This window comes from Cynocephalus volans, chromosome 2 (assembly GCF_027409185.1).
Source record: "Cynocephalus volans isolate mCynVol1 chromosome 2, mCynVol1.pri, whole genome shotgun sequence".
NCBI classification, from domain to species: Eukaryota; Metazoa; Chordata; class Mammalia; order Dermoptera; family Cynocephalidae; genus Cynocephalus; species Cynocephalus volans.
The window spans coordinates 32,414,634-32,428,841 of record NC_084461.1 but is presented as its reverse complement, the minus strand read 5'-3'; the positions used below and the strand labels follow the sequence as shown (position 1 = coordinate 32,428,841).

Sequence of the window (14,208 nt, the reverse complement as noted above, 5' to 3'; positions counted from 1 at the left end):
TTTTGTCAGTTTTTTCAAGTTGTAAAAATATTTCTTAACTAAATACATATTTGTTCTAAATAAATACTCCCTTTTATGCCTGCTTTCGTATTTGCAATTTTGTGATCTTTTTCTTAAAGCAGGCCCACCAAATCTTCAGGCCTTACAAAACCTGTTTATTACTCCTAATTAATTGGACTTCATTTCTCTTCTCATTTAAAATAATTTCGAGTTACACAAGCTGGGTTCCCATTTTTAATCTTTTGTCATCATCTTAGACAATTTAAATATAAAATCTTTTTTATCCTTGGCATTTTGGCAAGGTCATCTGTAAGTATCTTTGACAGTATTCTTTCAACATTGAGTGCCTATGATGGACTAGATACTCATTAAATTCCTATCTTTCAATAATTTCCCCTAATTGTCACATTAGTTTCTTTGATTCTTAATTGGGATTATAAAGTCACATTTTTTTTTTTGAGCCCGTCCATTTTTCCTACAGTCATATTCCCCTCTAGAGTGTAGATTATGATTTCACTATAGTTTTGAAATATGCTTGCTTTCCTGATAACTAGGGTACATATTTGCTTTTGATCTTCCAGATTCTTCTTTAACTATTACACCTCTTCTAGTATTACTTTCCCATAAATTATCAATTATTTCCATTCACCCATCTGTCCATATTTGTTGGTCAGTATGAAATCCAAAGTAGAAGCCTCCCACAGCTTCCTCTATATTTTGCATCTTTAAACTGTCAACAAAGTAAGTAGAAACTTGATGAAAAGCTCTGCTTTCAACTGAGTTATACTTTTGGCAGAAGAATCCCATGTCTGTCAGCCTCTTGAAGAAGGGAGGGTTTCCAAACTCAGCATGCCGTGACCCCCGAACACAGCTTCAGTCCCTAGGATTCTGCCAGAATCCTGACTGCTAGACCATCTATGGGAGCTGGTACCATTATCTCAGTGTTAATGTTTACTTTTTATTCCTGTTCTCTGTTTCTCTCATGTCCTCTGTAGATTTATTTCTTTTAAGGGCTTCAAGGTTTGGAGTCAAGGATTGGAATTTGGTATTTTTGCCCTTTACTCCCCATCCCCTACCAAATAATACCATTTTTGATTTTATCTCATTCCCAACAACCACTTCTATATCCTGCTTTTGTGACAGTTTTTTAATATATGTGTAGCTTGTTTGAGTGATATCAATTATGCACATTCATAATTATATCATTTAATGTTCTCACCTTCAAATATTTTCTGTTCTAATTTCACCCTCAATGCTGATTAATTAACTCATTAGAAACCTATCAAGAATCTGTTACATACTCTGCACTGTGTTCTTGTTTTGAATATAGTGAATTATTCCACATGCTCCTACCCTCCCCAGAGTTTATAATCTAATTGGGGAGATAAGATATACCCCAAGGAAAGCTCAATAATAACAGCAACAGCACAATTGCTGCAGTTCATAATTGGGTCTCAAATGCCTGGCACAGATTGTCCCTGCTGAGTTCATCAGAGTAAGAGATCACTGGGGACTAGAATGAAGGAGATGGGGACATAGTCTTTTAAAAAGCTCTTTGCCTTTTACAAAGTTTTAAAGAAAGTACTATTCTGTGTGATTTTCTGTGGATTTATCTGTGAAAGCAACCAGAAGTGCCTCGGTGGCGTGGCGACTGGGCTTTGCAGCTATCAGGGAACAGTGAAGCTGGTTGGAGCTTCTAGGACTCCCCTGGGGCATCTCCCTGCCTTATACCAGCAAACCTACTTAAAGTTCTTGGGTCAGAATAACAAATGCTGGTGAGGATGTGGAGAAAGGGGAATGCTTCTACACTGTTGGTGGGACAGTAAATTAGTACAGCCATTATGGAAAACAGTATAGAGGTTTCTCAAACTACAGATAGAACTGCCATGTGATCCAGCAATTCTGCTGCTGGGTGTATACCCAAAGGAATGGAAATCATCATGTCAGAGGGATACCTGCACTCCCATGTTTATCACAGCTCTCTTTACAATAGCTGAGAGTTGGAACCAACCTAAATGTCCATAGGCAGATGACTGGATAAGGAAAATGTGGTATATACACACAATGGAACATTACTCTGCCATGCAAAGGAATGAAATTCTGCCATTTGCAGCAACATGGATAAACTTAGAGAAAATTATATTCAGTGAAATAAGCCAGGTACAGAAAGAGAGATACTGCATGTCCTTACCCATAGGTAGGAGCTGAAAAAGAAAGAAACAAAAAAGGAAAGAAAGAGAGACACAATAATCACAATCATTTCTTGAACTTTCAAAAGGAGAGAATGGAACTGAGGCTACCAAAGGTGGGAAGGGGGGAGTTAGAAAAAAATTGGCAAAGGGCCACAAAAACTGTTTACCTTGTGTAATGATAAAATAAATAAAGCAAAAAGTGAATAAATAAATAAATAAGTTCTCAGGTCAGATCACTGTCTGTTCTTTTACAGGTTCAGTTAGCTTCAAAATTTTTCTCATTTCTAAAACATTAGAGCTTAAACTACATTTAAAAGCATTATGACGTGGGTATTAGAACATGGATGGAGGGCTATAAATTTGCTGGATTCTTCCACGAAACTGCATCTCTGCTTGTACCGGGGGAGAAAATTAGTCCTCACAGAACCCATTTGTTCCCCTGATTTCAGCACTCAGCAGCAGTTCAAAGAGTGACTCAGAAACTCAAGTGAGTAGGAGAAAATAGGAGATGTAGTTCAATGAGTCGTCTCTAAAAAAAAATCATCTCAGCTTTTTGATGAGTACATATTTCCAGCTATGAAAGTTCTTCCGGATGTTGCAAATAATGGTGTGAATCACACTACGAACAGAAGAAGGAATAGATTCTACTAGCTTGATTCTAAACTGCCATACCTCAGGAATTGGTTCATTCACATAGACCCATTCTTGTGATCCTGGCTTAGGTGGCGGTGGCACCACTGGAGAAGGTGATGTATCTGTAGAGCCAGCAGTTGATTTCTTAACTGGCACTTTTCCTCCTGGCGTTTTTCCTTTAGGAGAACCTTAAACATGCATATTAAATCATTCCAATACTAGTAGATAAATGGGGCAGGATTCTGGTACAAGAATAAATCTATAATTGCCATGGACTTTGGCAATTCCTTAATGACTTTTAAAGCTCCTTTGGGCAGTCGTACCAAATCAAAAATTTAAAAAACCCCTCATTTTCCACAGCCTCCACATTAACCAATGATACGAATAACAGTGAGTTGCTTTTTTAAAAAAGAGCAATCCAACTTCTCTTATCCAATTGGCTATGAAAACCAACTTGATATTTTATTTTTATCTCTGTTCTTACTTCCACAACGAACATGTGTCTCCTATAAGGTTTAGACTCTAGAACAAAGTGTGGTTCATCTACTTTGGCAGAAACTGGCAAATTAAACTCTGTACCCTGAAGGAGAAAGAGGGCAGCTAGAACAACAGTGCTGTTCTTGGTGTCCCTGGAGCCCAGGGCAGAGGGCAGGGAGGAAGGAGGCTATTGCGAGAGTCAGCCAGAGTAGCTGAGGGATGCAGGGGAAGAGAAGAGGGGGCATCATAGCTCCTAAACTTAATCCCACATTCACTGCATGCGACACGTAGTTTCTGAGGGGACATTGCATTTCTTGCTACAGTCAGGGAATAAGGATGAAGGTAGGTGATGCGCCATCAGCCTGGCTGAATCAAGGCATAGAGGCAGAAGGGAAAAGAAGGGAAGGGGAGGGGAGAGGAGGGTAGGAAAGGGTTGGTGAGAAGAGGGAAGGCCAATGGAGGGGAAGAAAAGGAGGGGGGGTCTAATTTTCAATTCAGAATCCAAAAAGGACATACACTTCACTTTCCCTGATAGCGCCAAGAGGGGAATCTACACCTGTTCATGGGCACCTGTTCATCTACACCTTTATTGTTCCTTAACTCAGAGAGCACTAACACTCCCTGAAAGGATCAAGGTTATTATAGTTTAGAAATTCAGGAAGTTTAAATTCCACTTACCTTCATATTTTTAGATGGAGTTTACCGATGCCTGTAGAACTGGGAGCACTTTCCCCAAAATATATTTCTTTATTGAGTATTATTTAGTGATAACGCTCTTTAGAAAAGTAAATACATCTTCCACTTTTATGTTAGTTAAAAATATGTGGATTATAAGTAGAGGAGAAAGTGTCATTTATGTTTTGTGGTAGTTTAGGTGACTTTGACTTACACATTTAAAGACAGTATCCTAAGTTATTCATAGATCTGAAGCCGTATATAAATTTTTGAAGATTTAACAAACTTAAGAAAATCTTTATTCATAGAGTAAGTGAAAATGTTCATAATTTGATATATTTTTCTGCATGATGATTTTTTATCCTTTGGCCTGAATCTCTGCTACAAGAGATAATTCTATGGACACTTTAAGATGAATTTCTCTAGGCAGAAATTCTAAGAAAATAACTTTATAATTACACATTGGAGACTGGAATGTTTTTTTTACTCTTTTCTTGAATATGATGATCATTTAGTGAAAACTAAGACAGCCAGAGAATATTTTTGGACCTTTGTGCTTCAATTCCATATAACTTTTATCTAATTTTTAAGAAGGAAAATGCTGAGAGGTAAAAACTTTGAATTGATAAAAATGTATCTATGCCATAGTGAATGAAAACAGATGTCACTTTTGAACAAGATCTTTATCTGCATCTTAAATGTAACAAGGGGCATTCCTTTTTAAGTATCACCCATACAACCATACAAAGGCTCCAATTTCTAATAAGATATTTTCTTTCACTTGTAAAGTTTGATCACTGAGTCCTAGGTGTAGCTATTTCTCATGGATAAAAGGTTCAGAGAATAATCTATGATTAGCATATGATAAAGGCAGATTTCAGCAATTATTGTTGTTATTAAGAAACTGATGGTATCACAGAGAAGCCCACGGAGCTGGAACAGGTACAAATAAAAATAAAATAGGGTACAAAAAATTTTAATTTTAGAAAGCAAGATTTATTTAATCAACGTTATAAGTAAAGATTAAATCAAAGATGAAATGGTCAACCAAAGATGAAATGACAGCAATGGATTTGAGCAAACAAAATAACAGTTGGAACTCAGTAAATGTCTGGGCAATTAATCTTCAAGAGCTGGAATCAAAATTTAAAGTAAGAAAGTAAATCATAAATTTTAAGATAAGAGTAAACTATATCAATTGATGAAAGGACATTAAGAAAACCAGAACTTTTAAAAATTAAATTGGCATTACTCAGGGAGGTGAGAGTTGTAGGAGGAGGAAAAGATATGGAACATCTGGTTTATTGTTTGTTTTTTTCCTTTTCTGAAAGGCATTACTATTACCTTTCAGTCACAACATACTTTCTGTAGGACCTGATTTAATTATCAGCTTTACTAGGTAGAAGCCAGAAGATCAGTTAATAGCTATGCCTTTCTTATTGCCTTGGGGTCAGCAAAACCCAACTTTTTGTTAACAGATAGTGCCTGTGGCTGCCTGGGCTGCAAACAGTGCAACCAAAGTTGAGACTCAGGGTGTTTTGGATAAGATGAAAATTTTAGCTAAAGAATAGAACAGACTGAAGCAACACAACCAGGAAGAGAAGGCGGCCAGTGTTAGGCAAGGAGCCAGAGATTGAAAATGTGTTCTGTAAATCACTACTGAGAAGCTATTGTAGAAAAGCTCATGGAGGGAAAGTGTTCCCTCCTCAGTATCCTAAAATTCATGTTGTTACTCTCTGTGGAGCTGGGGATATGGAAGGTGGACAACTGTAAAGTAATGAGACTGGTTAACTGGGATTGCTTATAAAATTGAGTTTAGTATAATTATTGCAAACAGTGAGAAGTGATGGGAATGCCCTAGGTCAACTTTGCAGATGATTCCTCTTTCTGCCCACTGTCTTCAGAGACTTGGTCTGGGGCCAGTAATAATAGCCCATATTTATTTAGAGCTTATACTGAGCCAGACCGTGTTTTATCTATCTACTTTTTGGTATGTTTAATTATTCCTTACAATAGCCACATGAGCAAGCACTCTTTTACCTCATTTTTGCATGAGGAAATTGGGGCATATCAAGGTAGAGCAACCTGCCCAAGGTAACCCATACAGTAAATTGCAGAGCTAGAATTTCAGTCTAGGCAGGTTGGACTCAGACTGCATGCTGTTTATTGTCACACTTTATTACCTTTTAGTGTCTATTGATGTAGTTCATATTTGTAAGGGTTCATTAGATTGACATTTAGAAATTGCAAACTCTAGCAGTTATTATAATACTATTTGCTTTGCTCATAAATTGATTTTAAGATTGTTTTCTGTTTACATTCCATGCCAAATTTCTTTTTGGTAATTTTCTGCTTAAGTTTTTAAAAATTATAGGCTGTGAAATAGATTCATTAAAAAGAAATACTTAAAAGCATAAATAGTATTTAATTTCTTTAAACTCTGATTACACTATTAAGGCAAAATCCAGGCAAGCTATGAGAAATTTAGTGTTGCAAGTTAATGTGGGAGTGCAGATTACATTTCCCAAAGAGAGAAGAGGCTCTCAAAGGTTAACTGTTTCTAACAAGACACTTCCTTATTTATTTTGACTCTCAATTTCCTCATATTTGAAGTGGAAAAATGATCATTTCCGCTTCATAGGTGATTGTGAGAATTTAGTGAAATTATGTAAATTATCTTGCGTAGTGCCTGGCACATACTAGGCACTTCACAAGAGGTAGTTTGTTATTATGATTGTAAATTGTGTTAGAAAAGGAGATTGCGGTTGAATTTTGCTATGTGAACCATAATAATAAATTAATCATCAACTTTTGGATGTGTGGCTCACCCATCTGATGAAACCCAATGTATTTTGCCTTCGCTATGAAACCTGTTTAGACGTTGTACATTGTGCCATATCCTGACCTCTTTTTATGGTCCCAGGTGAGAAAAATCTATTATAGAAATGAATCCTGGAAAAGCTTAGTTTTCTGTTTTTTATTTTTTTCTTTTAGAATTGGTATATCTCCTCTTGTCTGAGAATATGAATAAAGTAACTCATCCATGCTTCTTTCCTCACCTTGTTTGTGGTTATTCTGAGTTTAATGAGCATTGTGTCCTTGGGCTGGATATGCTAATTCCCTATTTCAGGGCTTTGGATTTATATTTCTATTTCAACAGCATTATTATATACATGTGTTTTTATTGTAATCCAACTTAAATACTTTCGAGAAAGGGGTATATCATAAATAATACATTAGAAATAGTTGAATATTTTTGATAATCCAGTGGCTACAATAGAGCAATATGCCTTGGCCTCTAGTATAGTGATTCTCAAACTTAAATAATCATCAGAATCCCTTGGAGGGTGTGTTAAATTGCTGGGCCCCATTTCTGGAGTTTCAGTAGGTCTGGGGTGGAGCTGAGTGTTTGTACTGCTGACAAGTCCCAGGTGATGTGAATGTTACTGGTCCAGAGACCACACTTTAAGAGCCACTGCTCTCATAGATGCATCTAGCTGTTTCAATTTCATTTCACTTTCGTCTTTTTTTCTCTATTCATCCACATCCTTCCAATTAAATGTCATTCATGTTTATAACATTGACATGTATTATAAGTTAAGTGGCCTGGTAGCCCTACAATAATTGAAACTGTAAGTTGAATCAGGAGGCAAGCACTGGAACTGCTAATACTAATACATGCATAGAGCAGGCCATTTAAATTAAAGATGACATTGTTTCCAAGTGTTTGTTCCACAAACTCCAGTCCCAACAGATACTTCTTCAAGGGAGAATTCAGCAGCCAAAATGTCCTGGCATCTTACATACTGTATCTCCCACTCCCTTAGAGATGCTAATTGACACAGAAAAAATAATTCTGTAATTAAAAGCATTTTAAATTGATGTAACTTGACATTTTCTGGACTTAGTTGATTATGGAAAACTTTCTTCATTTAGCTCTTAATTAACATCTCTTGGGTAAGGCTATATGGTTGAAAAACCATTGTTTTATGAAGGAATATAATGGGACAGTGGCAAATGGGTTGAAGAAGATAAATACATTTAAGAACACTGTAAGTACAAATATGAATGGCATCTCAGAGTCAAGATTTTGTGAAGAGGATAGAGGTTGATCTCATATGCAGAGAAGAATATGAATCAGTCAATGATGCCAACAGCAGAAAATAATAAGTTTGAAGGAAAGAGAAAAGAGATGGTTTCTCAACTCATAAGCAACGTTTTGAATATAATTGTATAAAATAGTCTGTGAGATAAACAAATAATCAATTAATAGTGTTCACCTTCAATGGTGATAATCTCAAATACTAATAAATAAAATCATGTAACTTCCTCCCCAAGAAGGAAATCCTGTTATAATCGTCAAAATAACAGCATTTATACGCAATGGAAAAACTTCTAAATCTTGACGGAGGGTTTACCTATTTCAAATATTATTCAACATAGTAGAATATAGTAAAATAAAAGAAAAAAACATTTGGAAGTCTTTGGAGTTAGTTAAATTGAGCTAACCACGTGATGCCAATGTATATATTTGATTGTTGAACTTGTGTGTTTGCTTATGGTTTGTTTGCAGTCTGTATGCTTTTAATTAAGGATTCTCTTAGAGCATGTACATTATTACGTTTAATTTGATTATTTGGAATCTAATATGCATAGGTATATTTAATTTCTATTTTTAATGACTCTCTGTGAGGATCTTTCATTTGCTCTTTTGAGAACAGTGAGAAAGCAAGGAATGAGTAATGTAGTGAAAATTATTCTATTAGTAAACAAATAAGAGCTGAGCATAAACTATAGTCCTTAAAATTTTAGCTTAAATTTTTATCTCAGTGTTAAATTGCCAACTAGCTCTAGTTACATAAACCCATCGTGTTACATAATCAGAGAAGGGTGAGATTGGGAATCATGGCCATGTATACTTATATGCCAAAATAAACACCTTTTTGTGAGCATTGCACACTATTGAACTGCAACTGCATTGGCAGTCTGTGATGAATAGTTAAGGGTACATACTTCATGACAATGACATTTGAATGTACCCTGGAAGAAGTCAACCACATGTAGCCATAACTACATTTCAGTCTTTAATTAATTGGTTGCTATTGAAGCTTCAACAGAAATCTAACTAACATACCTTTTAGAATCTGGAATTATTTGGTAACAAATGTCAATTCCTTTAAAAATTATATCCCCCTTATTTCAGATAAATAGCTAAAGTTAAATAGAAAAAGAAAAGCATAAATGAAATTAGGGTCAGGAAAAATATAACTTGAAAGGGAATTTCAAAACCAGGAGAGGAATTAGAAAGCAGATATTGAGAGCTAGGACCCTGTACAGTTACTAAATCTGAGCCACTACTATGGTTCTGTACTCACAGACAGCTAGAACAGAAAGGGAAATGCTATTATTTAGAGGTACCCACTATCTAATCACTCAGGGTAAAAATTCTGTTCCTTGACTCGGCATAAAATTTATTTCTCACTTTGGATTTCATGTCCGGGCCATTGAATGATGTAGTGGGCAAAATAATCCTTCAGAAAATATACTACCAGGTTATTATTTGTATAATGAAAGTTTCACCTCCACTGCTATGTTATGTTGTGGAGAAAGTTGAGGACTTTTTACCAAAGTGCTTATTATCAGTGAAAGCAATTCAATAAGGGCCCAAGAAAATATGGTTCAAAATATATAAAAATATACTACTGTACCAATCTAGCTATTTTGACTGAGACAGTTATACAATGCAGAGTTCTATTTAATTATATCTATCTTTATCTGCTTTACCTTTTCTTTTGAGTGCAGTTTCACTTCTCTTCATTTTTCCTTCCTGAAGAGATTCTTGCTTACCATGTGAGGTTTCTAAACAAAATTCAACACACAAGTATCATTGCTGATTTTCTCCAATAGCCTGGGCTATCTGATTTGTACGAAATCAAACATTACTCCTCACAACACAGATAAACAATTACACTTCTGAACCCCATGAAATGGCTCAGGCCATTACTGTGAGTTAAAATTAGTGTGAAGATAGACTATGGTTTGAAACTTCTTGACTAGATAGCCCAGCTAGCACTACTCTATTTTGTCACACTGAGAAGTTTAGTCCTAACTTTAATATTAACATTTGGTAATGAATGTGATCATAAATTTTTTAATGGAACTAGCTGTGGAGTTTTTCAAAGTTAATCACAAGGCCACTTGAAGTATCTGGCTCTATTTAGATTTATTTCAACTGAAAGATCCTTATACACTAAGACAGCTGGAACTGTAATAAGAACGATGCCAAAACACTTTGAAGAAGAGTTAAATAGCCATATTGTTTTGATATTCTGCATCCTTCTGCCTCTCTTGACCACACATTTGGTTGCCCTGTGACTTTTACAGTCCCATTTTTCCTTGACTGCAACTTGTAATGCAAAGGATGGCTTGCGTATATTTCCTTATATTCCCGGGAGTCTAGATCAAAAGTATATTGGAAGGTGAAAAATGGGAAGCCGATGATATGGAGGCCAATAAGACTTTTTTTATATTTAGAAGTGATAGTTAAAAGAATGTGTAAATGCTTAGCACATATCACTTTATTTAAATATCTCAGATCTGACAACCAAGATTCTATAGAAATAAGACAAGTGAGTGATACAGAGAAGGATTACCTTTGAAACTTTATAACCTTTCTAAAAAGACCTTTAACCATGCAAACAGTTTACCACCAAACTCTAGAAGAAAGAAAAAAAAATCCAAATATTTGACTTATGTTGTTCTTCTTGTTTTTTTTTTAAGAAATAAGCTTAATAAAAAGTCTTAATAAGCTCCTAGTTCCTGATTAAAAATATTTAACTAGCTCTAGACTTTAGTACAAAGTGACAAATAAAAGAAAGTAAAAGACACTGAACTTATAAAGTATTTTGGGCAAGTCTAATTTCTGCTGGAGGTAGCATGCACTCTGCCCAAAATAATTTATTAGCTCTGAAATATCAAAAAGTTCTTAAATAGTAGTATAAATGGTACTATTCTGTTTTTTCATAGTGAGAACTTTAGTTCTAAGTTAGATATTGACATTTGGTAGTGATTTGATAATAAACTCTTCAATGAAGCCTTACTGTGAAGTTTTCCAAATTTAATCTCAAGTGCATTTGAGGCAGATATAAAATGCAGGACTACGTAAAATACAGAAGTATAAGTGGACAGAATGACTGTTAGGACTAGGTGTAGTATGCCTCCTTCTCTACCTCATTTTCACCCAGATTTTTTTGTTTTTGTTTTTCAGTAAATAATTCCTCTTTTTATTTCAACTTCTAAAGACTATTCTAATGTCTGAATTGGGCATGTTCAGAATACTAAGGTTGTTAGTTCTGAAAATGTTCTCTTTTGAAAAAAATTAGTAAATTGTTTATATAAAAATTAAAAAAAAAAAAAAACCTGCTGGAAACTTCTGTCCCTAAACCTTCCCTGGCTTATCCAAGCTTCCCTGAACTGCAGGGACAGTGCTGCTTGCTCTACTGCCCTGTCAATGCCCACGCGCAAGGGACTTCCTGCCAGTAATGCATTGTTGTTGGACAGCAGTGATTAGGCTTCTGTAGATTAACATTTTTATACATTTTTATATATTTCTACACATTTTTAAGGTTCAGGCACTAGCCCTGCCACTGGTGGAAAGAAGAAACAGGCACAACCACTCTTTGAAGCAACAATAAATTTATTATTCCTCCAATGCACAGTATTCAAGAATACAATTTTTAAATAGCAAACAAACTTCAGAAAGTTAAAGAGTGAACTATGTCATAACTGGAAACACTAGAGATTGGTTCCAGGGAATGGCTCAAATATATAGATACTCCTGGTTGTGAACAAGCCGAGGGGGAGAAAGAGGTGGGGAGAGTCATGGCCATAGGATAAAGGACCGTATCAGATAATTCCAGGCCCACTTGAGCCACTGTGAAAACTGTCTTCACTAGTTCTAAACGGCATTTTAAAGGTTTTCATTTCTCCTCCAGACCTCTGAATTGTTTTTGAATTCCTAATGAGGTAGTGGGAAAAGGGTGTATATTTAATTCATGGTTTGCGTTTTACTGTTCATATGATAAAAATATTTTAGGGCTTGTGTATTTTGCCTTTAGCTAAGCCCCAATTTACTGGAGTAAAATGGTCTTTAATATACCATAATATATATTACTAAAGTCTTCACTATTCTTTAATATGGATAAATTTAGTATTTTTAAAAATTCAGATCCATCTTAAATCTCCATGAAACAGAAAGATTAGGGAGTTTAGAAATATAGTCATGACACGACATCAAGGATACTCAAGTAGACTTGTGTAACTACACAGCCAGCCATGTATAAAGCTGAAACGAGAAACTCAGGCCATATTTGCTTCCTACACACATTATACTGATACTGACATTCTATCAACATCATGCATTACAACAATTGAGCACTTTACTTTTGCCATTATATTGTCTACCATGTAATGCCAGATTCATGGTCCTTAGTGGTTAACAATCTAAAAAGAAATTAAACTAAACAATATTCTCTATACAGAGTCTTTAAATATATATCCATAAATATATGTTTACTGATATATCAGATTCTTGTTTCTATCCTTTTATGCTCACTTAGCCCTGAAGATTTACAGTTACATATAAAGTCTAGTCCCTAATGAATGCTGTTGATTTGTTCCCTGATTCTTGTGGACAACCATCTATGTTAATTCATATTTTATTGAGAAGTTCTCACTCTTTATACAAATGTAAGTCTACAGTTCAGCAAGCAGATGTCTGTCCTCCTGATCTTCCCTGTTACTTCTTGCTAATCTGTGCCTTTCCTCTTCTCACCGGTGGTCTTATTCTAATAAGTAGCCTGAGTGTGATGACCTCACATTCCCTCCTACAGAATAAAGAACCTGGGTTTTACAACAATTATTTCCTAGCCACTAAGTGAACTTTTCCACTTCCATCTGAGTGTAGAGCTTTGTTTCGAATGATTGAAGGTGCCCAAAGTCTGAATCTAGGAAAATGAACTGGTACTATAATTTATAATTCTCTACTAGGTGAAAATAAGAAACTGGCAAACAGCATTTAGAAATCTGTCAATCACCTGATTGCAGTTTTCCTTTTGCAGGAGGAGTTTTTGAAGTCTCATGCTGAGGATGAATTCCCTTCTCCTTCTCTGGTTCAGGAGGAGGCGGCAGCAGCGGCTCAGCCAGGGAAGCTGCTGCTTTTTTCTCAGCTTCTTTTTCTTCTAATTTCTTTTGAACTTCAAAAGGATAATAAGAATGATTCTTGATTAGTGTCTCCAGACACCCACTATGTCACTGGAACTAAAAGAAACCTAAATTGATTTGAAATTATGCTTACTAGATTCAGGGTAATTCATGTTTTAAGGCTCTCCCTTCAATCATCTAGTCCTTAAAGCCAAGTTTTAAGCCTTCTCTACCTGGTCTCCCTTGCCTCTTGATGGGGTTGGGGAGAGTGGTGGTGATGGTAATAGTGGTGGTGGTGGTGGTGTGAGTGGTTATGGGGGTATTGGTATAGGTGATGGTGGTGGTGATGGTGCTGGTGGTGCTGGTGTAGGTGGGGGTGGTGGTTGAGGTGGTGGTGGTCATGGTTGTGGTTATGGCAATGGTGATGATGGTGCTGGTGGTGCTGATGTAGGTGGGGGTGGTGGTTGAGGTGGTGGTGATCATGGTTGTGGTTATGGCAATGGTGATGATGGTGCTGGTAGGGGTGTTGGTTGAGGTGGTGGTGATGTGATGGTGATGGTGGTGGTGGTGGTAATGGTGGTAGTGATGCATGTGTGTATATATCATGTAAAAAGTGTAGGCAAAGGGATACCAAATGTAAAAGTAACCATCTAGAAGTAGCTAATAAAGATGAATGAGAAAGTAAATGATTATTTCGAAATTCCCTGTGAATATATAAAGAGAAGGTAAAGAGCAATCTGACAGAAGAGGTCAGGGTGGTGTGGAAACAGAAGAGGAAAGAAAGGTGCGGCATTAAATATTAAATGTTAATAAAATAGAAAATATTAAATACTAAATAAATAAATACACATAAAGCACAGAACAGTGCATAGTACATATGTCTTCAGTTAAGTCTTAGTAATATATTCATTCATGCAACAACTATTTATTGAAACTGAATTGTGCCTTGAACGGCTATAACAGCAAAGTAAAACTATGACTATTATGGATGATGATGATGATGATGATACAAACAACACTAGGCACAATT

The 14,208-nt window shown here is 35.8% G+C and overlaps 1 protein-coding gene across 1 annotated transcript in view; it reads right to left on the bottom strand.

The window, feature by feature from the left end:
• Positions 1–14,208, bottom strand: part of SPEF2 (sperm flagellar 2) — a 191,094-nt gene that overhangs the window by 84,336 nt on the left and 92,550 nt on the right. The window contains exons 19-21 of the mRNA XM_063087801.1: positions 13,073–13,231; positions 9,762–9,836; positions 2,865–3,013 (exon numbers count right to left, since the gene is read on the bottom strand). Of these exons, the coding sequence (XP_062943871.1) occupies positions 2,865–3,013; positions 9,762–9,836; positions 13,073–13,231 (383 nt within the window). The remainder of the gene's footprint in view (positions 1–2,864; positions 3,014–9,761; positions 9,837–13,072; positions 13,232–14,208) is intronic.